Here is a 27,590-nt window from a genome sequence, read left to right as displayed (position 1 = left end):
AGAGGAAAGCAAGGCAGAGTTTGAAAGGTTGTTGGGCCATCTTTCTCTTCTTAGTCCATTAGCCTCTCTGGTCTGATCATGACCTCTATGATGAAGGTTAAAATGAGATGATTTTCTATAGCAGCTTTATCACAAGCAGAAAGAGGAGACCTCCAGGGTCAAAAAGCAATTCATTGCCCTCTAGTTTATTCCTCACCTTCCGTTCATCACTTATAGGTTCTTTGCCAAAATATGTTTGAGAGACATTTTTCACTTAGGTGAATATGTTTCTGAAACCTGAGGAAAGCTTTTTTCCCTTGTTATACTTTACATGATCCCAAAATTCATGCCTTCACATAGATGTCATAAACATTGTCAGAGACTGTGCATATGTGTTGGAGGAAGAAGATGGGAAGACACAGATAGATAAAGCTGACAGAAAGCAGGCCCAGTTTTCCATAGACATATGAAAACAGAAAGATAAAACTGCTGCTCATATGTCCCTGGGATCTGATCATCTGACTGGCCAGGGCCAATAGCCACAATGCCACCAACTCAGCTCCGTCTCTGCCATCTCAACACTACCCATAAAGAATAAGGGGGTTTTGCCGACATTAACAGTAAGACCTTCAAATAAACCCCAGACTCCTATTGTTTTGAAATTCAACCAGCCACATCCAAGGACATGAACCTTGTTTTTGGAGGGTATAAAGTCTCAAAATTCTTAAGATACAAAGAAACTCAAGCCCATACTAAGCAAGGATGTATGGTCTATAACACAGGAAATGTGCCCAGCCATAAAGCAGCACGATCTGCTGGTTTCCAGAATTAGGCTTATTGAAGAAGACTGTCTGGAAAGTCAGTACCAAGCACTAGCCCTGCTTTTCAGACTTGGGAGCAGGAAGCATAGACCATTACTTCACAGTAATGCAGCTGGGCTCGGGATAATGAACTTCACACCTCAGTGGAATTATTCAAACCGAAGCTAGACTAACCATGGAATTATTTTCAGTAAAACATGAGGTGATATTATTAATAACCAGAGGACTAAACAATTCTGAGTCCATGGACCAAAAGTTGATAGAAATATTTAAGGGTTAATACTGTCCTTTTAGAAAAAAAATAGAAATTACTTAGGGCTTTGTCCAAGTGCTTGGTTTACAAAAAATAAAAACTTAAAATTAGTCTATGTGTGCTCAAACACACACAGTACTCCTAGGAAACAGTGCTTGCAGCTCTCTGAAACACTCTGTAACAGTTGGGACTCTGTCCATGGGAAAATTCATGGCTGGTTAAGTTGAGTCATTTATGAATAATAGTAGAGCTGCAAGCGGAGTGAAAATTCTTTGTAATTCAAGAGGTGATTGAGTCGTCAATGAACCTACGCCTTGTGTTCCATTCTAGGAAATACTGGCTTACAGTGGGAGATTAATCTACATTAGTGGGCATGTGATGGGAGGGGAGCAGTCCTACTCCTCACTAATCTGTGCTTAGCAAAGCTGTGGTCTCTTCATGATTCACATAGCTTGTCTGAAAACCATGGAAGAAGCATTTGTCATTAATACCACTATTAAAGAACTTTGATTGCTGGTGTTATTAAAGAAAATGTCAAAGGACAAAGTAATTCTTTTCATTCACTCAACGAATATCTACTGAGCATCTATTTTGTGCCAATTAACCTATTAAATAATGAAAGATCAGTGGCCACTAAGGTACCAACTGGTGATTTAAAACCTCTTCCTTGTTTTTTAGGATTGGGATAGAGAAGTGAAATGTTAGTATGTTAGAGTGGGTTGCTTCAACTGAGTAGATAGGACCTGGCATCAGAAGAGGAGAAGTATTCGACCTGACATAAACAACTTTTTTTCTCAGTATTCTGGCACCAAAGTATTGTGACTTTCTTCATACCAATGATTTCTCCAACTCTAATGATTTCTCCAATGCAACCAACTAGTTAATTGTGCAATAATTAAATTAAATTCTGAAACTATTTTACCAGGTTAAGATCTCTATCTCACAAGCCCACAAACTCAGCAGATGTTAGTTCTAGAAATTGAGTGTTCAGGGTACCCACACATCTGCCTAATTCTCCTGCAGAATCCAGGACTCCCATGACCCCCTTCTCAATTGCTAAAATGGCTTCCAGGGCTCAGGAAGACACTTTGATTCCTATCAACAGTGTATTGTAAGTATTCTATCCCCAAGGAAGCTAAATGGAGGAGATGCAGAATTTAAGTATGGTGCAAAGAGTAGAGAGTTCCCCTACCTTCTCTCAGCTTACCTGTTCCTACCTCCTTGATATTTGAACCAACTCAGATTAACCCAATGAACACTTCACTATAAGAGTGGATCTATTTAATTATTAGTCACTGGTGTTTGACCCATTCCTCTGTTCCTCTTCCTCTCATGCAAGTTGGCATTAGAACATGGAAAGGAAGGTAGAGTGAAAGTTACAATTCTTTAATCTGGGTGTGGTCTTTCTGGCAATAAGTTTTCAGTCTGGTTCTTTCTAGAGACCTTGCTTTGAATTTCTCTGAATTCAGGGCAGGTTTATCTTCAAAGCCAGCAGCACGCATGCGCACGCATCAATACATGCATAAGCACATGCACACAATAAAGTACATTAGCATGTACTTTATATTATCTATCATGTAAAGCATGCTAACATAATTGGGTCTTTTATTATCTAACTGAGGAGTGGTGTGCCTTTCGTATTCAGTGGGTTTGAAGGAAGTCACACGCAAGAGTATGAATGCCAGATGCTGGACTCTCCCTAAAGTTTTCTTCACCACGGCCAACCTGCTACGTGTCTTCCCGCTGCCATCATTGTGGATGTAAGTGTGGCTTCCTAGCATCAGTACACGGCACTGTTCTGTTCTGATGCAACTGTGATCTCAGGAAAATCCTCGGAGCCAAATCCTTTCAGGATGTGCCCTGAGAGATCATCAACTATTGCAAATATCACATGTTGTATAGGATACCTCATCTTGTGGTCAAAGTGAGTGCGATTATTAACACTTTGCTAGAAACATGTTTGGAGGTCTTGCTATGGCAATTGCTCTAACTTTTGCTTTGTTTTCGTTTTGGTTTTTTTGTTTTTGAAAAATTGGTGACTGAAACATCATATAGGCTTTTTCTTCCACTTATGTGTGTTTTTTTCTTCTTCATGTACATAAAGAATATTAGAGGTGATAGCTACCTGTGTTCAATGTGTTCTTCAGGGTGTGTAGGGAGTTTCAGTCCCTAATGCAATGCCATCTGTTGATCCCGTGACATGTGTGTGAATAAACTGCCTCTGCTGCTTGCTTGGTCTGTGCATTTAATTAAGTGCACAAATTCCTACAGGCATGTGGTTAAAAGGGCTCTGGCAGATTTTCCCTCTGGAGGGCTTGGCTCTGGGTAGCAGGAACCCTCGCTGGCACTGGAATTCCAAAAATGCTTGTATGTGTAACAATAAGCCCTGAATTAATAGCACGGCAGCCTTTGCCGGCTTCGATTCCGGCTCACCACACAGCACTGTAATGACTCGTACCGAAATAGAGGCATTTGAGGTGCACAGTATTCATTCCTTTCATGCGAAATTAGCATTTGTGAACAAAACCTAGGGACATTAACCACATGCACATTTCAAAAGAGTCTACTTGGTTTCATCCTGGTTCTTGATGTGATGCACTTGGTTTAGTTTGCAATAAGAACAACTTAGTGAGAATGTTATTTCACAGCAAAAAACCTACGAAAGTAAAATATTTCTGAAATGTATTAACTGACATGAACATGGTACCTTGGAATGCAGCATATCACAAGCTCACATCAATTGATTGCGGGTGGGCGCATGCACACATCCGATATGTGTAGTTTTCTAAATGGGGTCATTTACTGATCTGTAGTATTTACTGATAAGGTGAGGTAACAAAAACCAGAACTAAATTGCCTCAAGCTCTGGATTTGGGAGCTTCTGATTTGAAGAGAATCACTCTTTCCCTGAGCCTCATCTGAGCACTATAGATCCCTGAGAACATATAAACTGAAAGCAAATGTGAGCAGGATGTAGTCACATGTCCTGTTTGATCTTTAGTGGTCATGATGTCTGTGTGACTAAATGCTTGGGGATGGAGGGAAGTTCCTCCAGCCATAATGAAGAGGTCAGCGTGGTGGCTATGGGAACACCGCATCTCCTACAAAGCACAGGCATTGATCTGTTAGTTGTTGGCTAAAACCTCCCTGAGGAAAATCTGCAGCTACCGCCGTAGGCTGGTAACCATAGCATGCTAATGGGCTTGCTATGAGAATTCCCAATTAGACCGAAGGGTGAAGGAAAGCGGGACTGCTCCCTCCGCTTGATTACCATCAGGTGGAGATTGATTCTCTGGTAAAGGGAGAGGCAGAGCAAATGGAAATAACATAACCTCAAAGCACACAGACGCTTATATCCCATGGATACATCTTTCTAGCCTTTGTCTTGTTGAGAATACAAATCCCAGAACAGAAACCTTAACATTTTATAGGTAGGTTAGGAGAAGAGAACAAAGTAGTAGCTATAAGGTTATATTATCTGCTAAGTTTTATCTTCAAAACCAAAATGGCTGCCTTTAAAGGTCATAGTCCAAGCCTGGCTCTGGCTGCTCTTGGCTGCAAGTGGAGGCAAGGATGCTCCCTCGGGAGAGGCTACGGAGTCTCCAATGGTCTTTCCACCTCTCAGAAGTGTTGGCCACTTCCACTCAGATTTCTATCTCTCTCCTTGTCCATCTCTGTTTCCACTAAAGCCTTTGGCAAACACCTGTCATAAGAAAGCTCTTGCATATTTCTTCCTGTCTTAGTATCACTATCAGCAGAATGCCCAAACTAATACAAATTCATATCTGTAGAAACTACCAATTAGTCTGACAGTGACTCTCAGAATTTTTCCTTTTTATTTTTTTTTTAACAAATGCATGCCCATTTCCTAGAATTGCTTCAGGAGAGTACCACAAAGTTGTGTAAACAGCAGAAGTTGATTACCTTGTCCTCCTTGAGGCTAGAAGTAGAAAAGTAAGATCTTGGCAGGATTAGTTCCTTCTGGACACTCCTTTTGAAGTGTTCTGGATAGTTTTATGTCAACTTGTTACAAGCTAGAATTATCTGAAAGGAGGGCAGCTTCCATTGGAAAAAAAAATGCCTCCATAAGATCAGATTGTGGGCAAGTCTGTAGGACATTTTCTTAATTAGTGATTGTTGGGAAGGGCCTAGCCAGAGGGGGTAGTGTTATAACTGAGCTGATTCATGGATTCTTTAAGAAGGCTGAGCAAGCCTTGGGATGCAAGAGTAAAAAGCACCTCTCATGGCCTCTCCATCCACTCCTGCCTCTAGGTTCCTCCCCTATTTAAGTTTCTGTCCTGACTTCTTTTAGTGATCAATAGAATTGTATGCCAAATAAACCTTTCCCCCACCAAGTTACTTTGATTTTTCTTGGCTTCTTTTGACTTTAACAATCACTGCCACCCTCAGCTTTTAGACCCATGGCTCTCATCTCTACCTCTGTGATCACATTGAGTTTTCCCTATAAGACTCTTACATACACAGAAACTAAATTATATCCAATAACCGTCCCAATTGTTCCAGACTTTTAACCTTCAAAGACTGTCTACCTGTACATACATACATACCATACACTCATCTGAAATTTATAAAGAAATTTATGTAAAGGGATTAAATATGACCAAGTAACAGACAAAATATTGCTTACCCAAGATGGTGGGTTTATTGGATCTGATGTCAGGGATATGGTGGAAGGTCATATTCTTCAAATAATGAAAGTCCCTAAAGAGTAATTGTAAGTGGCTGTGTGGAAGAGGAGTTGATGAAAGTTAGATACTGCCTCTCGGAAGCAACACTTGAGTAGTATCGGCCAAGCGAGATGAGCAGTCCCATAGGTCCCATTCTCCAAGTTCTGTGAGTGACTGTCAGTGAGACTGCATATCAACCTTGCGCATCCCTGAAAGTAAACAAGATTTGGATTTCAGCGAATTTGTCCCAAACCAGACACAATAGGTACTAAGAAAAGTAAGCAGACACAGCTGTTCTAGCTCCTTTACATACTGATGAAGACTTTTGTCCTTTTGTGGCCATGTAATTTCCATGAGAGCAGAAAGAATTCAAGAGTGCTAGGCCTCATGTGGCACTATGCACAGCCCTCATCTGCCTTTCTATCCCTCTTCCTACATTTTATTAGAATTGTTCCAGAGCTAAGATTGCCATCCAATAATTGAGTATAGAGTCTTTACTTCATCTCAATTTCCCATACTTGTAGCAAGCATGACCTAGGAATCATTTGAAGCACCCTCCCCAAAATCTCTCATCTTTGTGTGTATTTTCACATTTCACCCACCAAACTTTTCCTATCATTCTGGCTCATGCCCTCTATAGCACAGTATTTATACTTTTCTGGTTACACACAGCTCTTTTCCACAATCTTGATATAAAAACATCCTTTTTTTCCTTGAACTTTGAGATTGTTGTTGATATCAATGCTGCTTTTGTAAGTATCTGCTATCAGTGCAATGTCTATGCTCAACTTTTATATACGTAAAGACATTGATAGATGTCTCCTGAATAAATGAAGGAAGCAACTATAAATTTTTTGGTGGAAATGCAATAGTTACTTTCTCCTATAAACCATTTCTCAACTTTTTTTTTCTTGGTCAACTCCCAGATGTATTTCTTATTCCATTATTTCTTTATAAATTCCTTTTTTAATATTCACAAGACTTAAAGGCTTTAGAAGAAAGACTCTTCTGCATTCTAAAAAATAAGAATAGAACAAATGAAATATTTATATACTGTAGACTATCACTGCAAACAGTTTTAAATATGAGTTAATTTCTAGTACATGCTATTATCTTGTTACCTGGTGGGTAGTGGAGCCATAGTTTTTCATTATAAAAAAAATAGGAATCAAAATGAGAAGGTTCATACAAATTATTCTTATTTACAGTTTGTGTAACTTGTACACTGAAACATTTTTAATTAGTTAACTAAAAGCCAGGATGGTCATTTCATGATCATAGATCTGAGACCTTAGAAGGCAATGATCTACTGTACGTCTTCTTCCTCAAAACTTTTGACATTGACCCTGTGAACTACTTGGCCCACAGAATGTGAGCAGGTAGTGGAGAACTCTTGTTCAGGGAGGCAGAATCTTCAATAACTGGACAAAAAGTCATTGTAAACCTTTTCTGGGCCTGAATCCCTGACTATGACAAGTAAAGCATTTTCCTTTCAGATTTTTGTTAACATCCTCCCTCCCTCCCTCTCTCCACCCATTTAGACCACCTAAGGTAATGTGTCACCTTGATTTAGAGTGAAATTAACTCACAGGGGATTTCATGATAATCAACGGAGGAAGACTTCCTCACTTCTCACCAACTTCCCTTTGTGCACAAATAAATTAAATCTTGATTTTTTTTCTAAAACCTTAATGAGGCTCACTATGAAAATACCAGCAGTCCAGGGACTCAGATAATCTGCAAAGTGCTATGATTGCCTTTAAGCTACAGTGCCTTAATCTCTGCATTTCTCTCTTCTTTTCCTAGGTAAGTGGTATTTTTCCTTCGTTGCTTCAGGGAATATTGATCGTCTGGTAAGTGTTGGCTTTGTTGTGGGAGCTGGTGCTGCTTGAAGACTACATGAGAAGGGAAAAACACAAGTTGCATTTTAGTGGGAAAGCTGATGCATATTAAATCTAACTTAGAGGGACTTTGTTGGGAGATCATTCTTTGGAATTGTCACTCACTTTGTTCTTATTTTTGGGAGAAGGCTCAGTGACTGATTAAGTGTTGATGAAATTTGCCTTTCAGACATTCTTTTTATAGGGATTTTCTTTTCTTTATAATTTTTTAAGCTTCTTTCTGTCATCATTTGGGCTTTTCTAAATGCCTCCCATTCTGATTATTATAAAACCATTTAAGCTCCAGATGGAGATATTTTATTTAAGATTTTGCTACTTATGTGAACTATGTTGTTCTGCTATAGTAGCTGTGTTCCTCTCATGCTTTCTCTGTTATCCTCCAGTCTCCTCCTCCCACACATAATGACTTTGTCTGTACAATATTGGGGGACTAGAGGGACTACCCACAATCATTAAGTTTTACTCTATTACAACATTTCTATTAAGTTATAAAATCTGGTATGCCCCCACCACTCTAGTTATAATCACATATGCATTGTGTTATGGATTTCTTTCTGTAACTTAATGACAGGAATTGGCATCTTTCTAGGTAATGCTGTTGATGCTAATAATTCTCCTTTAAAAGGACAACTGAGGCATAATATGGAAAGGAAATGAGACAAAAACCCTGAGTGCTTCGGTTCATACATGTCATAGTAGAATGTAAATGACGGTGGTGGTTTTGTTTCTGATAACGGACTCTTCTCCTTTTTGGAGATGACGTAGAAGATGCCATTATTGCTGTCGCCTGCTTGAAGTAAAGGGAGCCTCACCTGCATGTGGTTTTCTTGCATTATTTGTTCAGGCTCTTGGTTCTGGCGTAGACATCTGTGCCTTTAAGGCAATGGACTTGGCTCGGCTACATTCTAAAATCTGCTCCTTCGTATTCCTTATCCACGAAGAAATTGCTCTTACATTAATTAATTAATCTGAGATGTATATAGGATTTTGGACTGTTGTTTGTTTTTCTTGAACAGGCTTTCATTGAAGCAGTAAGAGCTAGCTTGGTTTCAGGGGAGAATTTTCTATAATCAGACCTTAAAATGTGTTTTACTTGTGTTTATGTGTTTAATAGAACGTGTTTGAAGAAGAGTCCCCAGAGGTCACCTAACTTGCTCTTGACATGTTCAAAAGACTACAGATGTTGCTTTAAATAACCCATAATGGGATTCGGAGTCCCTGCTGTTTCCAATGTCGCAGTAGAATTTTTCTATTAAAGATTCTGGATTAAAGAGATCAGAAAACAGGAGACATAAAGATGGAAAGGTGAAGGGGGTTAGATTTCAGACTTGCATGGGCTTTCCCAGAGACTTTGAAGCCTATCAGAGCCCCACAGATATGTGAACCAAGACGTGGTATGAACAGCTTGCTTAACAATGGGCTGGACGGCGAGGCACATTTTAAATTGACAAAGTTAGCCCTTGTGGGTAGTTTTTATTCTTTGCCTTTGACCTTATTGGATGCCATAAATGAAATATGGCGGTGTGGGTTTGAAAAGGCCAGGGGCTGCGTATTTACACCACTCTCCTGACAGGGAGGAACAACCAAGGAGTGAACAAAGCAGCCTGTTTAACTCCATCCAGTTAGCTCAGGCAGCAGTAACACAAAGATGTGGTTCTAATCTGTAACCCTGTTTGGCTATGAGATCGCCCTTTGTTATTTTTAAATTCTTTTCATTTTATTCAGGTACACCATGCTGAAAGGGCAGATCTGACAAGGTGGCTTGGCTTTATGTTCACTATGAAAGGAACTTGAAAATACTTAATGTGAGAGTCTATTTTTAATGTAGATTTCATGATTTATTCTATGCTATTTCCATTATGAATGTCTTCCACTTTGCAATCAGATGCAATAGTGTCTCTGCCTGTGAGTTCATTCCAGATATCCGTATTTGTCATACTAGAAAATGCCAATGTAACCATCTACATTTAATGACCATGCCAGATTTCTACATGATTGTATGAGTGATAGCTGTACATTCCTTTCTGCATGCTTGAAAATTCATGCGCGATACCATTAACTAAGATATTATAATTCTTCAACATTAAATTTTTAATTATATTACATTCATTTTGCCACATAGCATTCATCATATAATCCAAATATGACCAAGGGTGTTGAAAAATGGTACTGAATCTTGAGAGGCTCTGTGATTAATCTCTTCACTTTAGTGACTGTGTCCATATTGTACTGATAATGAGAACTGCAATGTCCCCTTGTCCTTAGGAAACAACAATACCAAAGAAGAGGTCATGGGAAATGCCAGTCTTAAAAATTACTATGGTCACAAAGCAAGAGGGGATCTGAGGCATGGTGTAGAAATCAGGTGTCTCAGGAGAATTGGAGGATGGGAGAGGGGTATTGAAATTTACACATTGTTCATTGTATAGGAAAAAAAAACAAACAAAACAGCTTGTTTCTAGAACTAAACTAATCTTTGTGAACTCTCACCATACCAAGTAAGGAAATCTGGATTTGCTGATGAACAAATTTTAGTCTCTCATTTAAATGGTCTTCTTCCATTAAACACACACATACATACACACACAATTAAAACAAAGACCTTCAGCTCTTGCCAAGTGAGGTGGCACACACCTGTAATCCCAGCACTCACTCAGGGAGGCAGAGGCAGGAAGATCTCTGTGAGTACAAGGCCAGCCTGGTCTACAAAGCGAGTCCAGGACAACGAAGGCTACACAGAGAAACCCAATCTCAGAAAACCAAAGAGAAGGAGGGGGAGGAGGAGGAGGAGAAGGAGGAGGAGGAGGAGGAGGAGGAGGAGGAGGAGGAGGAGGAGGAGGAGGAGGAGGAGGAGGAGGAGGAGGAGGAGGAGGAGGAGGAGGAGGAGGAGGAGGAGGAGGAAAAGAGAAAGAGGAGGAGGAAGTTCATCTTCCTGAAGGCTTGGACTGAGAGACTCAGTCCACTTACACCCCCCGCGATAGGCTGGCTAGATACACGAAGGAGCTTGAGCTATCATTTCTTAGTGACTTGCTGGGTCATATATGCATGTTGCTGAGACCTCTCTGAACTCAGATAAGGTTTGAGTGTGGGTCACAGACTTTTCTAGTAAACTCTGGGTTTAGCTCTCTTCCATTGGCATGTCCTCCTAACTAGGCTGTATTTGTCCTTCAGCTGGCAAGATCATCCTGTACTCAGGCTACAGGGACAAGTCAGCTGGGGAGTTCCCAGACAAAGCTGATGAGGCACAGAAGTCCAGGGAGCCCCACAGAAGTCCAGGGAATCCTTCAGAAGTCCAGAGCACCCCACAAAAGTCCAGGGCACTCCTCAGAGCAGCTAGGGTAGATTAACGCCACTTTGTTAGAGGCTTTTGGTTCCCTGCTGCACCTACCCAACTGGACATCCTGAAATCCTTTGAAACACTCTTCGCCAAATCTCCCAAAAGGATGCAGGATACAAAACCTCTTACCTTCAAGTCAGTGTGACACTCTTGCCATAGAGATTATGAAGCAGGGCAAGCTAAGAAAATAGGCTCTCTGCTCCCTCCTCTCAGTTTTTCTCTTCTCAGGGTTTTTTTGTTTGTTTGTTTGTTTTGTTTTGTTTTGTTTGCTTGTTTTTTGTTTTGGTTTGGTTTGGTTTGGTTTGGTTTGCGGGTTTTTGGGGGAATGATAGTCTACTTCATTTATTTTTGTTTCATTATATTCTGAGTTTTTTCTACTCCTAGTATGAAGTAAATTTCAAGAACAAGTAGCCAACTTGGTTTTATGCTAAAGAAAAATAAATAAGACTTTAACATATTCTTTTCTCATCTATTATGCCATTCAGAATTATTGACTTAACTCAAAGATTGTGTTTAGTCATCAAAGGCCGATTACAGACACTTTCTCTCTCCTCCTCTCCTTCCTTTCATTGTTCCTTTTATTTCCACTAACGTAACCCTAATGCCCTCTTTACAACAGGCAGGTTACTGCCTTGGGCTCATAAGTGACTAACTCATTTACACAGAAATTGAGAGGAAAATACATTGAAATGTGTCAGTATGTTTTCAGGAAGATTGTGCCTTTGCTCAGCACAGGCTAATGTGGGGTTGCAGAGAAAGACTCCACTGGTATAAAGGGAAAGATGGATTATTGGCAAGACATTCAGTCATAGCCGCCTCTCTAAAGTGACTTTGGCAAAGCCGTAGTTTAATAAGATGTGAGACGATTTCTGAGAGATACAAAACAAGTTTGGGAGTCACTCCATAGCACACTGACATTTCACATACTTCCTGAGCTACAGGCATGCATCTAGAACCATTAAACCCATGTGGGATAGATTCATGTCAACACCTGGTGGCTTAGAGAAGTCTGTAATGGAAGTTTTGGCTTCTTTGTAAACTCAGTCATGTTATGTAAATATGTTTTTGTATTAATCCCAAGTGTGGGATTTTAGTTTGGGCTTTATAGTTTGTCCACAGCTGATAATTGTCTCGTGAGGGCACGGCCTTTGACAGCTGGTAAAGGCCTGCTTCATGCGGCCTAGAGCTCTGAGGATATAAACATGAGAGGCCAGAAAGAGAAAGTCTGGCACGCGGTAGTGGTGTGTGGAGAGTGGCAGTTTGGAGAGACCAGAGACTGGCAGTGTGGCAGTTTGGAGGGGACAGATGGAGAGAGATGCTTCTGGATGCAGCAGCTTGGAGGAGAGTGTGGCTGTGTTTCTTGTTGACAGAGATTGGTATGTAGCCCTAAAAGAGACCACTGACCCTAAACATCCAGGAGTAAAGGGGTTGCACCCCCCTCCCCATTAACCTTTCTCCTACCTACTAAACACCCCAAATAAAATGGAGTTTAAAATGGGTGCTACAGAAGTCACCCTGATTGCTGCTACACTGCTGGTGGGCCAGGGGAGTCCTTAAGGTCCTTCAGGAAAGAAGGAACTTACCAACTCCATACCATTCTGATCAAGGACATGTAAGAGACGTGCCAAAAAGATGATGATGTCATTTCTTGGGGATTTGGACTGTCTCAAAATTATTGGCTTCCTGTTTAAGAAGTATGAAACACCAGCTATATTCACTACCTGTTTGCTTATTGCTCTCGAGGGCCTGGGAGAGTGGAACAATTTAAATGAGGTAGACTAAAGTCTTATGCAATGGCTACCCTTATTCAGATCACCTGAAAATTTATACTCTGAGGGTTAGGCGTCATATGAGCAATGTGTCCTATCACAGCGGCAAGCCACACACCGTGGAAAAGCCACACATGGTGGAAAAGCCACATGTGGGGAACAAACGTTTTTCCATAGAGCAGTGTAAACAAATAGCAACAGAGTATTGTAAAGAAAATCAAGAGTAAACTCACTCCTATCCACTGCACCTGCGAGGAACAGGAAGCCATATCCCAAGAACAATTCGTTGCTCTGAAGAAACTGAGGTCACAAGACATCTGTTCCCTTGGAGCTTTCTCTCAAGCACTCAAAAGTCTCCTCGTGGCCTCCGGCCTTGGACTGTGTTCCAACACTCGTTAGTACCTGGAAATAATTGATTGTAGCAAACAGTTCTGCATCTCTTCCTTAGTCAGCCTAATAGTTAATGGTCATGTCTTTCAATTACATTCCACGGTTTGAACATAACATCAATATATTACAAAATATTTATTCATGTTAAGATTTCTTAAACTAACTCTTTTAGTGATCTTCTAAAGGACTTAGGTGAAATAACACTCAGGCAGGCCCACCTTTCATTTTATAATGAAAATCTCCTTTTAAAATTGAAAATGTTATAACTCTTCATGCTAATCATGATAGAATGCCTCAGAGGACTTTTTAATTATATTTTTTATGGCTTGACCAATTTTATGTTTTAATTTCTTCCTCCTTCCTTCAAATAGTGTTCTCTCAATGCACTTTTCACTTCACTGAGCACTCTAGCATACTTAAAATATCTTCCAGTTAAGATCCCTAGGACTAGGGGCTCAAGATTGCTAAAATTCATCTAATTCAAACATAACCCTTTTTTCAAACCAATCTTTTATTTTGCGAATGTGTGCTTTATGTAGGGTGCATACGTATTTGGTAGAGTAATTGTTGATGTGTGCATGTAAGTACATCTTACTGCATGTGTGTGTGCGTGTGTGTGTGTGTGTGTGTGTGTGTGTGTGTGTGTGTGTGTAGGTCAGAGGTAGATGTCATGTCTTTCTTCAATCATTCTCCTCTTAGTTTGGGGCCAGGCTCAGAGAGCCTGAGAGATCAATTAAATTAATTAAATTGATTAAACCTCAACAATTTAGCTAGGCTGGCTGACAAATGAGCATCTCATCTTTGCCCCATGTCCTGCCAGTGCTGGGGCCACAAAAACATGCTGTATTCCTGGAGATTTATATGAGTTCTGAGATTTCTAACTCTGATTCTCATACACACACAGCATGTGCTTTCCAGACTGGGCTATCTCCACAGCCACCTTTGTTCTCTCTAAGGACACATAGCAAAGCTTGGAAAATACTTAGGTTTACATCTTTGGAAAACAAGAAACTCAACCGAGTCTTTGTGACAACGTTTTGCTAATTCAACTGCAACTTCTCTGGTGAAGTTTTCCTTTCTCTATCTCTTTGATAAGTTCAGCAATTCAAACTTAACTCTCAGAAGTTATATCAGAAAAAATAAATATGTATTAAATATGCCAACAATTTATAGGGAAAGTCAAGAGCGTGCGTGATATCAGAACTGTGAAGGACTGCAGACGGTACACAGCCTGGGGTTCTCATTGCTCCAGCATTATCTCTGTGCATAATTCAGTCACATGGCCTTCCTGCGACATTACAACAAAGTTTCAAGAATATTTAAAATTATATGTTTGTTTGAAATGTAGTGATTATCTGTGGTAATTTCTAGGTGCACTTATTTTTAATCATATTCAATTCAGCCAAAATACATACCATGCATAAAATTCTAGTCATGACCAACACTATAAAATTCCTCCAGTGAGATTATATAACTATGTATTATAGGTAAACCACTTGCCATTTGAAGTATAAATATGCATGCATGTAATGTATAAACTTTCCTAAATGTGGATTGTAATGTATTCTGTGGTTTATTTGCCTATTCTACAAATATATCTCTGAATACTCAATCTTAAGTATAATATATTTTACTAGTTGCTTTACTAAGGAATGAATTATAATCATAGAGTTCATATTATGACAAACTACTATCATTTTCTTAAAAACAAAAGCCAAATCTATCCAACTAAAAGAAACTCAAGTATACTTTTATAGATGTGCTGTTTTGGAAATTTCACAAACATGGCATATTTTTGTTACATTTATGTTGAGAGAGCAAGTGCTTGAGAGACAAAGAGAGACAGAGTCACTATGGAAGTATATAAGTACTTGTAACAGTCAGAGGGCAGATTTCAGGAGCCAGTTCACCCCTTTCGCCAGGCATGTTTCCATGAAGTCGGGCTTGGCAGTAAGTGTGTTTACTCGCTGAGTCATCTTGCCAGCCTAGACATTTTAAGATGAGCTATGAACAATATTAAGCCACTAAAGAGATACCTCAGAATAGGCTAACATATGTCCTTATAGAAACTAACTTATTCTATAACAAAGCTAATACTATGTAAAACATAAAATTAAAGCAGTCATGTGAATAATTACCTTGTAATAATTTTAATTTTTTGAGAACTTCATCTATTTCACTCCTGCCTCCCCCTTTCTGCCAGGTCCTCCCATGTTCTCTCCAAAATTCATAATCTCTTTTTTGATTACTATTGTTCTGTGTATGTGTGTACATACATACATGTATACACATTTATAACCTACCGAGTCAATTTAGTTTGTCTACTACACACATGTGTCCAAAGCTCACCATTTGGGATTAGACAGCACATATTGAAGCTTGTCCTTGGAGGTTATCAGTTCTCCCTCTCTTCACAATCATTGACCTCATCTATAGTGGGGAGCATGTGAAACTTCCTAGTCCAAATTCCATGTCAATTAGTGTTGTCATTATGCTGGTCTTGTTCAGGCAACCATATTGTCGAGATGTCGTGGGTGCAGCTTTCATGTCATGTACAGAGGCGCTATCTCACAGCAGATGGATAGCCGAGGCTTCTGGTCCTCACAGTCCTCCTGCCGCTTCTTTCCCAGCTATAGCTAAGCTTGCATTGGTGATGTACCAATTAGGGTTGGACACACACTGAACTTTATATTTTTTACTGTCATGATGATCTTAAGTAAATGAAGTCATTGTTTAATTACCTTAGAGTTTTCAAATTTTTTAACTAACATGTATTAACATCACTTTCTCCCTTTCCTTTCCTCCATCCAGTCCATCTCAATTTTTTCATTCAAACTCCTTTCACGCCCCCTCAAATTGATAGCCTCTTTTTCTTTGATTATTACTGTTATATATGTGCATGTATATGTAAGTATGCATAAATACATCCTGCTGAGTGTTTTCATTGCTTGGTGTACATGGCTTCAGGGTTCACGGCTCTCTATTGGATACCATTGGAAGTTCATTCCTAAGAAAGACTAATTCTCCCTGTCTTCGCAGTCACTAACTGCCTGTAGTTCTTCATTTGAGGGTGGGACTCTATGACACCCCCCCTTAGCATATCTGTTGATGCTGCTATTGTTCTGGTTTCATTTCTAGGAGACACTGTTTCGCAGAAGGCTTCCTAGTGTTCTGGCTCCTACAATCTTCCTTCCCCCTCCTCTGAGATCTTTCCTGTACCTTATATGCAGGAGCTGTGATGTAAATATTTCCAGCGTGGCTTTACTTCCCACAGTTTGTTGATCTCGCATTATGGACTAGTTGTGATTTTCTGTGATGGTCTCCACTTGCTGTAAAGAGAAGCTTCTTTGATGAAGGGTAGTAGCTGCACTTAGTTGTGGACACAAAGTTAAGATCTGGAATACAGTTAGGAATAATGCTCGTCTTTTAAGGTTCGTGACCACACTAGCACCGAGAAGTTGGCTGGGTTTCTAGTACCAGGCATCATTTCCTTCCTACTAAGAAGATCTTAATCCCGATTAGACAGCTGTTGGTAACAGCCAACATGTACATGTCACTTGTTGCACCTTTATGGAAATCTTGTCCTGCTGTTCATTGTTGTGGTTACTCCTTAGAGTTTTAAGTTTGTATTTACATGGCAGAGTATTTAATCAATAAAGAAGTAGCCTCTGTTCCTTCCACTCAGCTCTAGAGTGAATTTGGAGAATGGTTAGGATCAGTTATGTGATATTTGGTAGTGTTTTCTCTGTGTTAAATATATTCACTGATTTCTTCCACATTTATGTAGAAGACTTTGCATAATTCTGCAATTGTTTAATGGAATTCAGTGCTGAAATTTGTGACTTTGTGAAGGGCTGAACGAGCTTAGATAGGAGCTGAGACATAGTGTGAGACTGTCATGCTTCCACGGTGACTTACTTTAGTAATAACATAAAATTCTCCTTGTTCAAAGCAAACAAAGAGTACTTTAGAGGTGACTTTATTCAGGTAAATTGTAGGCCTTGATTTTGATTGCAGTTTACCCAGAGGCACTTAATTGAGCTACCTATGGCATTAATGTTCACTATTCACACTCGAACTACAAAGAGAATAAAAATCTACATTTTTAAACTAAAAAATAACTAAATCATCTCTAAATACTTTACTAACCACTAGCAAATTTCAAAGCAACTGTGTGTTTTATTTTGTTGCCTTGATAAACTTAAGCCTACCACTGTTTAATATAAAAATTATGGTTTCAGGATGGCCAATGATTGTTAACTATGAAAGATCATATTGCTTGGCATATTTTAAATTGCTCAAGGGTGCAAAGAAGTATTAAAAAATAATTGCACAGATTGTAAGAAAGATAATATTTCATTTTTTATAAAATGTAAAAATTAATTTGAGCAGCTAAGTCTATTAGCATCAAAGAGTGAATCTGTTTGAGTGAAAAATTATCTTCACATATAGCCTTTTTATGAAAAATATTAATGGAAAATTTTCTTATATATTAGATTATCTACCTTATTTGATATGTTTCCTTGGAAAGCAAATACTTTTTACTATATCCCTATAAGGTGATATTAAGATCATGTATAATATTTTGCTTAATAACCTGTGACACAGCATTTGTACATCATCCGCCCCTGAGAACTTGATTCTCGCTGAATCTGCGCAGGCAGAAATCCGCTCAACACAGCTACTCCTAGGTTAAACTATTAGTACAAGGGATACAAAACTGCTCACCTCTACAGCTAGACTAATTTAATCTTAAACCAAACACACCAACTCCTATCACCCCAACTTCTATGCCCTGGCCGCCTACCTCGTGGGCACAGTATTTGTTTTTTACCTACTATGAGCCGTCTCCTTTGAATCCTGTGATAGGAGAAGTCAACTACATTTGATATACAGTGACAAAGCGAAGTATGAAGATGTCACAATGAAACTCATTCTATTGTGTATTTAATATGTTTTTCATTAACAGTAATAAAGGGAAACCATAAAAGTATCATCTTTAGCTGACACCCATTCAGCTGATGAGACTCCCAATAGTCCTCTGTAATTGCTAGTGCCTTGCCATACGTATATTAATTGAAAAATGGGAATTAATGCTTTTTCAGCAAAAAGCAATTTTTAGTATAAAATGTGTGTAGACACACTTCAAATGGCATTGAAGGACCCACAGTCTTTGGGGGCTGAACTTTTACCGGTTTGGTTTTAACACAAACCTTGCATTTTTTCATGGCACAGGGTCAGCACTGAGGCTGTTTATTTTGAGAAGGTGAAGCCCCTGGTACGGCAGACCTCCAGCTCACACTTTCCCTCCCTTCTTCAGCCCTCAGGTGACCACAATCACTCCCAGCTTTCTTGGAAGTGGAAAACTCCCCAGACTCTGCAGAGGGGCCTTTCTTCTCCTGTGACTGGAGTGCCTGAGGGGCAGACTGAGTCCCCCGGTGTGTCCCAGCCTGGAAGGATAGCTGACTAGACTAAACCCAACACTGATACGGGTTTCCAAAGAACATAAAACCAGCAACCTCTCGCTGGAGGTTTCTCACTCGGCAATGATTTCTCGTGTCGGTGACTTCTGAGTGACATTTTGTCTTTGCAGACGGGTCCAGGGGAGCATGCTAAGTCTCTCTTCCTTTTTTTTCTGCTGCAAAGCACACTTACTTGGAAAATGCATTAACTGTCTCCGAGTCTCCAAAGTGTTCCCGTAAGTGTGGTATGGCTCTGATAGCATGTTCAATCCAGGCGAACACAGCAGGGGACTGTGTTTTTCTAAGAAGTCTTCCTCCAACTTCAACTTGATGTTTAAAATGTTCTCTGAATATGTTCCATGTGCAGAGCACTGCAGGAACTAATAGACATTCTTGGAGTGGCATCAATGGGTGCTCAAAATGGCTGCCCATAGACAGATTGAAGCAAATTAAATATCAAGAGTCTCAGAATTAATAAAGATTTTTGAGGACTTTTCATCATCAACCAAAGAAACTCTCCCTAAGAGGACTTTAGTTTTACACTTGGCTGTCTCAGAACTGATAGAAATTTCAAAAATAGTTCAGGTGATAGTAAAATTTGCTTTTTCACCACGTTCCCCTGGTGGGAGAGGCCACAGGGAAGAGGACACATTCAGTCCCAACGCAATTTGATGAGCTGGGGTGGACGGGAAAGGGGGCTGCCCTTTTGTGAGGAAAAGAGGATGGGGGAGGGGAGAGGGAGAGAAAAGACGGGACTGGGAGGGTAGAGGCTACAAGGATATAAAGTGAATAAAATAAATAAGTGAAAAAATGTGAGCTTTCCTCTAGGCCTAGAAGAAAAGAATTGAATTTCTAGTATACAGTCATGCAAATACATACAGAGGACACATAAAGTTATTATTGAAGATTTGGCACTGAACCCTATCCTTTAGGAAAAAGAATCTGCAACATTATGGATAAATTAGGTATTAAATTAGGGTGGCTGCAGTTACATTTTACAAAGTGATGTGGAAAAGTTTATCTAAATCTAACTAAATGATCGAGTTGTATGGAAATGGCAATATTCAAGCGTTTTTGATCTGTAAAAATAGAGATTTTATGACATTGAAATCAATTACTGGTAGTTGTACTGAGCAACACTATCTAGGTGAATTAATTTACTACAGTAATTATTATTTAAATATAAAATACAAGTACTAAACTGTAATTTTTATTAAAAATGCCAAATAAATCCTTTATATTTTCTTCTTAGAAAAGAAGATTGTGAAAAAAAATAAAAATAAAAAAAAAAAGAAGATTGTGCCACAATATCATTCTCAGTCTCATATTCCCTCTTAATTATGTATGAGTCACAAATTCCTATATCTGTAGCTTTACTTTACTATTTTGGAAAACAAAGCTTTTTTGCTTTTTAGAATTTTCTAGCTAGCTCTTTTATTACACTGCAACACTGAAATATGCCACCAGAAAACTGAGGTGATAACTCACTCAGTAAAGTGTCTCCATACAAGCAGGGGGACCTGAAATCAGTCCCTAGCACCCAGAATGAAAAAAATCTAGAAGTGATGGTGTCTCCGAGCACTGCGGAAGTGGAGACAGGGTGATTGCTGGGGCTAGCTGGCCAACCAACCTACTCTGCTACTTCCAGGCCAGTGAGAGGCCCTGACTCATAAGGCAAGGCAGCTGGCTCCTGATGAGTGATACCCAAGGTTGCTCTCTGGTCTCCAAATGTGTACACACATATATACATACACACACAAGCATGCACACAAACACATACATACACACATGCATGCATATGTATACACATGTATGCATTTTCTACATATAACACACACAACACACACATATGCACATACACATGATATCAACACATATAACACATGTGAATGTATACTGCTACACATGTACATATCACACATATTCCACACATACAGCACATACTTATGCACTGGCACACAAATGTGCCCCATATATGAAAACAAAATCACTGCCTATCTGAAAGATAGGCATGAAGCTGCTTGAACTGTCAGATTCTCCCTCAATGCCGTGGGCAGAAGTAGTTCTGATTTTCTGCAGGCGAAGCTTTTACCTCACCACCAGAGTACAGAGATGTGGCAAAGCCGTGCCAGCCTGGAAACCTATCTTTTGAACCACAGCACTTGACAACAGACACTAGTCTGGAATAGACCATTAGTTCACTTTTCATTTCTGTAATAAAATATGCATGACAAAATAAAATTGAGGTCAGACTTTAATTTGGGATAAAGAAACTCATTCACGGGAAGACACTGTGGGAATTGTTTTTTCAAACAATTATAGAAATTGTCATTTTCTGGAAAGAGTAGATAAGCAGATACAGATCGAATCACCTAAGTGTCTACTTTAACATTAGAGCGCTAGCTGAATTTCTTGACGGAATTGCTCTACATCACCACCATCTGCCTCTTCTCAGACTTAACTATAATTCCATTTAAGGACTTTGTTATTATATCAAAACAGAATAGAAAACTCATTATACAGTTCAAGAGTCTTCACAATTGGGCGCCCTTTGATTGAGCATTGTGTGAGCAGGTCACATGACTAATCCTTGCTCTATGGTTCTCATCTGGTCCTATTTTCGCACCCTTAACAGCACCTGCCTGGAAATGATGGCAGTGGTTCCTGTTGTATGAACAGTGGATTCTGTAACAGGAAGGGCTTCTTCTGAAGACAGCGTCAACCCTAAAGGACACTGAGAGCCCTTTCTACTCCACTTGCTATTCTTGCTGCACAGACCTGAAGTCAGTTGCCCTTCTACGCAGATTTAGGCTCATTCTCTACTCCGTAAAAGTGAAAATGCCTTCACCTCTGTCGTATTCCCAAATCAGCACCAGTGTTGTAAGAATTCATTAGGCCTAGGAAATGAAGAGCTCCTGAATCAAAAGAAAGAGTGAATTGTGGTTGCCTCTAGGTCATCCTCCTGAAAGCAGGCCATGCATTTCATTAGCACCCTTTTATGGTGCAAATATGAAGAAAGGAGAGGGTATTTCTGAACAGATGGCATTCAAATATCTTGAATGTCTTAGTTTTCCAGGAAGAATAACATTAATAATGGACAGTGCATTTTTTTTCTCCCTCCAACTCAGCTCAGGTAGGGCACCCAGAATCACAAACAGGGCTGCAGTTTCTCAAAGCTGTTAATAATTCCTCTCCAAAGAAAAAACATCAAAACAGATTCGGTGTGATTAAAGTGCTTCCGAAGCTCTTGGGAACTATTCACTTGTAATTTGTTATTTCTTGGACTGTCAAGGGCAGCTTTTATGAATAGGAAATGATTGTTATTTACAACCATGTTTGCCTTTGATGGAAGCTTGTGAGCTGCCAAGGTTACCCTTGGTTTGGGAAGGGAAGAAGATCACCTCCCCTTTCCTTCGCCTTGTGGTTTGTTGAATTTGAAATAAAGAAAAAAAAATGACTTTCTTTTTATGGCGTTAATAAAAAAGATAAGAACAGAGAAAAACTTCTGTTGTATCCATGCTGACTGAATTGAAATCCTGATTACACCATCATGTTATTTTAGATAATAGAGTCTGTCAATATGAAAAACTCAATGCTCCTGGAAGTTTTAGCCCAAATTCTCTGTTATTTTTATTGACAGTCTTTGTTCTGCATTAAGCATTATTTTTTTTTCCTCCTAAGAATAAAGAAAAAAGGAAACTGTGGAATTCCATAAAGACTTTAAAGAGAAATGATAAAACAATTGCTTTTGAGGCAGGTAGGCAGGCCGAGCCCAGGCCACAGAAGTGACTCCTCATTTCCACAGAGCTACAGCATTCCTCCAGCCATTTGGCTTCTGACTCCCACCGTTTGGGAATGTATACACCCAAGGTCGGCAGTGTTGACATCACCCAGCAGCAGGGCCGTTAGCACATGAGAAGTTGCCTGTCTGCAACACAAGACTCAATTAGAAGCTCCAGGTAAAAACTTAATTAAAAGGTTATGGAAACAAACGCACTGTGCGGGACTTCACCTCCGCTGAAGCACCAAGGGCAGAGAATCCGTGGGCACCGACACCCAGCTGATAGCGACACTGTCCTGCAAGCTTGGGGAGGAGAGTGTGCTTAGCTCTTAATTAGTTACAGAACCTACGGCCTCGTATCTCGAGACCCTCTTCTGGAATGTCACAGGAAATATGTCCCGATCTGAAAGGCCTGGGAAATACGGGAAGCTTTTCCACTGCGGTTGGCAGTCTCCTGTTCTGAAGGCGAGCTGTGCTCTGCTTCTTGTGCATCTCTGCCCCTAAGACACATTCACGTTCGTGATTGCCTTTCTGTTCGGCTTAGCAATTTGCAAGTCTAAGTCAATTCATATGGTTTCTATGTTTCACATCCTTATTTCATATAAAGATAAAACTTCCACAACCATGTGGTTTGTCCCTTCTAGAACTTGGGCTGACACAGATACATTATAGTGACACTGGAAAGCAGAGAATTTACGATGTAACTAGGTCAAGGGGGATCATGCATTTCTCTTGGACTGGGCCTGGTCTTCCAGAAGAGCCGAAGGTTCCTTCAAAATGGATGTCATGCTAACACCACAGATGAGAACATGAGATAGATACACAGATAGATACACAGGTAGATAGATAGATAGATAGATAGATAGATAGATAGATAGATACAGAGATACAGAGATACAGAGATACAGAGATACATACATACATACATACATACATACATAGATGATAGATAGATACATACATACATACATGCATACATAGGTAGGTAGACAGAATCCTAGGAGATACACATATTTATATCTTAGTGGGATTGAGAAAATTTTTATCTGCTAGTTTTTCTTTCTGGTTTTTGTAATGACATTCAATATTCCTAAATAGCCAATAATCAACTTATATTCTATCTCTACTTCTCAGTGAGCCCCCAAGTCTCAGAATCTGGTAATTTAAAAATACTTTCTAAAAATTATTAAGACCACGTTGACAAGGACATCATATATAAACAAAATATGACCATAGGTGCTATATTAAGACAAAGGACAAATAAATAAAAAATTCATTTAGTCAGACTTCTTGAAAAAGAATTTAATGAAATTCCAAATTTCTATATAACAAAAAATAAGGTCTATAGGCTATTTTCATCTTAGTATTTAGTTTTAATGTTTAAAAAAAATCAGTAAAACATAGTCACCCATACTGATTTCGTGAACTATATTTTGTACAAAACTTGCTCTCTTAAAAGTTTATTGTCTTATCAAGTGCTTGGTGTCTTAAATTCCTGGACTGTCTTTGGTTGTCACATGAACAAAAGAACATAAAATCCAAAAAGTCCCAGTTGCATCTTCCTTCCAGTCTATCTGAAAGGAGAAACTTCAGGAATTATTTTCAAGCTGGGCTGCAGGGACATTTGAATGGAAGTGAAGATGCACACAGTAGAGCATTCGCTGGGCTCCAAATCATGTCTTTGTGGACCCTTGGCAGGAAATGAAGATTTGATGTCTCTAGTTTAAATAAATTGTTTAGTGCAACTTTGCCTTTTTTGTCAAAATTAAGGTGATACAGAGCCCTTACGTTAAATAAACAAACAAAGCCGAACACACACACACAAACACACAAACACACACACACTTGCACACATACACACACACACACACACTATCACACACACACACACATGCACAGTGACAGCAGGAACTCGACAACAGACAGAAACCAGTGTGCTCCTGTTCAGTCAGGGATGAGCACTTGGAGTCCCTGAGGCCCCTGACATGCCACACTGCCCTGTTGCATAGCACTCCCACAGCCATCTGTGGGTCGTTTTTCAGATAGTGCAGATTATAATTGGGAAATGCCTGAGCTAGGTTATTGTCCTCTCCCAGACACAATCATGCAAACCACTTCTTTAACACTGAAAGCAACAAGGAACCACTTCCCAACAAACATCCTGTTTGATTTGTGAACACGTCTGAACAGTGGAAAGGGACCTGAAACACTATTGCCAACCATTGTCCTCCTAATTTCAATCTGTTCAGTCTTGTCTTATATTTTGGAACTGTAAGCCTCTCTTCCATGTGACAGCATTTCAGGTTTGCGAAGACAGGTAATGAATGTATCTTTGTTGTAGACTAAATATTTTTATGTAGTTCCATTTGTGGGACATGACCGGACATCATGACCCACATCATCTTTGGAATGGCTCCAGCTGTCCTACATGATCTGTCCCCTGTTAAGTACAGACAATCTTCTTTCTCAATGTTCTTGAGGCTGGCCTTCACCAATGAAACTGAAAAGTGTACTTTTATGGCAGCCAAGTTCACCATGAGCACAAGTTCAGTTTGTGAATAGCCAAAGCGTGTGGTTTATTACACATGCACTCATGCTGAGCCATAATTGTACATAAGCGTTTAATGGGATGCATCATAAGTTTCCAGAACATTCTATCTACAAAATAATTACCTAAGTACATCATAGTAAAAAGTGATACTTTTCAGTCATCTGCTACCCATAGTGCATTCATAGTCGAGAAAGGGAAGTAGAAAGTCACAAAATCTTTAATGTAATGAATATATGAAACATGGCATGTACATAGTATAGTTGATTAATTAATACTAACACATAACTAAAAATATTATAAAAAGAATAATACAATGGTATTAAATCTTTTCTTCTCCTCCCTCAGATTCATTAACTTTTTTTATGACTTGTTTAATCACATTGAATGAAATACCAAAAGCTAACACACTATAAATCACATTCAAACCTTCAGTTGTTAGAGATTTTTAGGTTATAAATACTCTTAGAGAGTTGTTCTCAGCAGTCCTTATTCTGCCTGTAATTCTTTGAGGTTGAAGCCTCATGGTTGTTACCCTATCCACTTTGACGTGTCTATTGTTGTCCTTGTTTCATTCATGCTTTGGAAGCCATGTTGGTAAGACTTTATGGACAGAAGAGTTTGGAGGGAGGAAAGAAAAAAAAAAGGTGTGCTTATATCATAATCTCAAAAATAAAAGAAACACATAATTACAAATAAAAAAATTAGAAAATGTTAGCAAGTGGCTTTTTATAAACCCTCTGAAACTGCTGAGGCAGTATCATCACCGTCACTGTTCAGGTAAGAGAGCAGGGTCAGAAGCGGTGGATGATGCATTGGCGCCTCATTGATGCATTGGGTATTATTAAACACCCTGGAATAGGGCTTCTGTTTGCTTAAAATGGCCTCAGTTTATCCAAACTTCACTAGAAACCTCATTTTCTCATTGTTATTGTTTAGAGACAGACTCTCTCAGTGGCCCAGGCTTCCTTTGAACTTGCATATTCCTGTCTCAGCCTCATGAGCGATGGGTTTCTAGGTGTGTGCCACTCTACCTGGCAGTAAATGTCTCTTGCTTTCCTTGGCTCTGGTCTACTTTGTGTTGCGGTTTGCAGGAGATGAGGGTACATTGCATCACAAGGTGGAACTTTGGTTTTCCTCACGGGGGTGAATACACAAGAAGGCAATCTCAGTCCAGGGGCCTGTGTGTTAAGTAATTTCCACTGCTGACCCGAACCTCTTATATGGAGTGACAAGGACATTTATAATCAAGTAGATTCTGAAGAGGGATCCACTAATGCCTTCTCATGGTCCTAGAAGATAGTTAAAGTTCAGATAGAGCAGATTAAATCAAGGGTTTAAGAAACAGAGCTAGATCGCTACAGTTCTTTCCTTGTGTGAAAATGGGAATGTTGGTGATCTGCAAATGATGAGAAATTAGTTTAAAAGCAGAAAAGTAGAGTTTTCCCTCATCCTTTGTCAGGCCTCTACTATAAGTGGAAATTGTATGGAGCTTTTAAAGAAGTGTTTTGAAAGATATTTTTTAGGAGTTGTAAAAGATTATCATGTTCCCATGTAGTACGTGATGTAAAGGTTTTTTTTTTTCCTCTCTGTGGTCATTCACTAACCTGGCTACTAGGACCAAATGAGAAACAAACAAACAAACAAAAAACAAACAATAAAGACCAAAAACAAAACAAAACAAAAAACACTGCATCAAACACTTTGATGGTATTTTGTGTTTTGTGAAGAGAGGTGTGTGTGTGTGTGTGTGTGTGTGTGTGCATGTGTGCACACGCATGAGTGCATATAAGCACTCTTTTGTTGCCTCTTTAAGATAATAATAGTAATTTGAGCAAAAGAACAGTATTTGGGCATGCCCTGCACCCTGCACCAATAAACGTAATTTCTTGACAGCATTGCTTGGTGGGTCTGTCCTCTGTGTTAAGCCTCAGGCTTCTGTTATAAGGATATTTGACCTCAAGCCAGTCTTGACTCGTACCCACGGCACTAAATCATGGTGACTGTTTCCTCTAAAACAAATCCAGCTTTAAAAAGTTTGGGGCTGGCGGGGTGGTTCTGTGGCATTTACCACCAGTGCTACAGGCCTGAGGTTCGATCCCAGGAACTTAGTGGTGGAAGGGGGGAAATGTTCATGGGAAGCTGTGCTCTGACTCCCACATACATGCTGGGTCATACATACTCCATGCCTCAAATAAATGGAAGTAAAGATAAACAAACAAACAAAACGGCTTTAAAGACAATGTGCTGTAGTGTGATGACATCAGTGCTGCTAGCAGCAAGAGAAGGACCCCCCCTTCCTTTGGGCAGTTAGTAGTTTTCAAAGCTTCATTAAAAAGATTTTAATAGTGTTTTTTTTTAATTCACCATGATACAAAGGACAGTTTTCCTCCAAACATCCATAAACTGATTCGACATATGTTTGAGTCTCTGAATGTTTAGGAGTGCTTATCACTTTGATTTTTCACAATACAGAGTTTCTCTTTATTTGGAAAAATAGATAGAATATTACCAAATTGATTTATTGGCTTCTCCTCCTTCATGTGGGAGACTATCAAGATGTTTGGGGCTTACTTTCCGCATAGATACATAGAAGCCTAAATCTTCCACACGTGTGTTGGCTTAGACCCTATATATAGAGATATGTAGGCCTATACATTG

At 39.5% G+C, this 27,590-nt stretch overlaps 1 protein-coding gene across 1 annotated transcript in view; it reads left to right on the top strand.

The window, feature by feature from the left end:
• Samd5 (sterile alpha motif domain containing 5) overlaps positions 1–10,322 on the top strand; it is a 417,785-nt gene extending 407,463 nt beyond the window's left edge. The window contains exon 2 of the mRNA XM_060373701.1: positions 7,548–10,322. Within this exon, the coding sequence (XP_060229684.1) occupies positions 7,548–7,598 (51 nt within the window). The 3' untranslated portion in view covers positions 7,599–10,322. The remainder of the gene's footprint in view (positions 1–7,547) is intronic.
• The last annotated feature ends 17,268 nt before the right edge of the window (positions 10,323–27,590 follow it).

The sequence above is a fragment of the Meriones unguiculatus genome, chromosome 20 (genome assembly GCF_030254825.1).
Source record: "Meriones unguiculatus strain TT.TT164.6M chromosome 20, Bangor_MerUng_6.1, whole genome shotgun sequence".
NCBI classification, from domain to species: domain Eukaryota; kingdom Metazoa; phylum Chordata; class Mammalia; order Rodentia; family Muridae; genus Meriones; species Meriones unguiculatus.
Note: the sequence above shows the minus strand (reverse complement) of the source record. Positions and strands in the feature narration are given on the sequence as shown.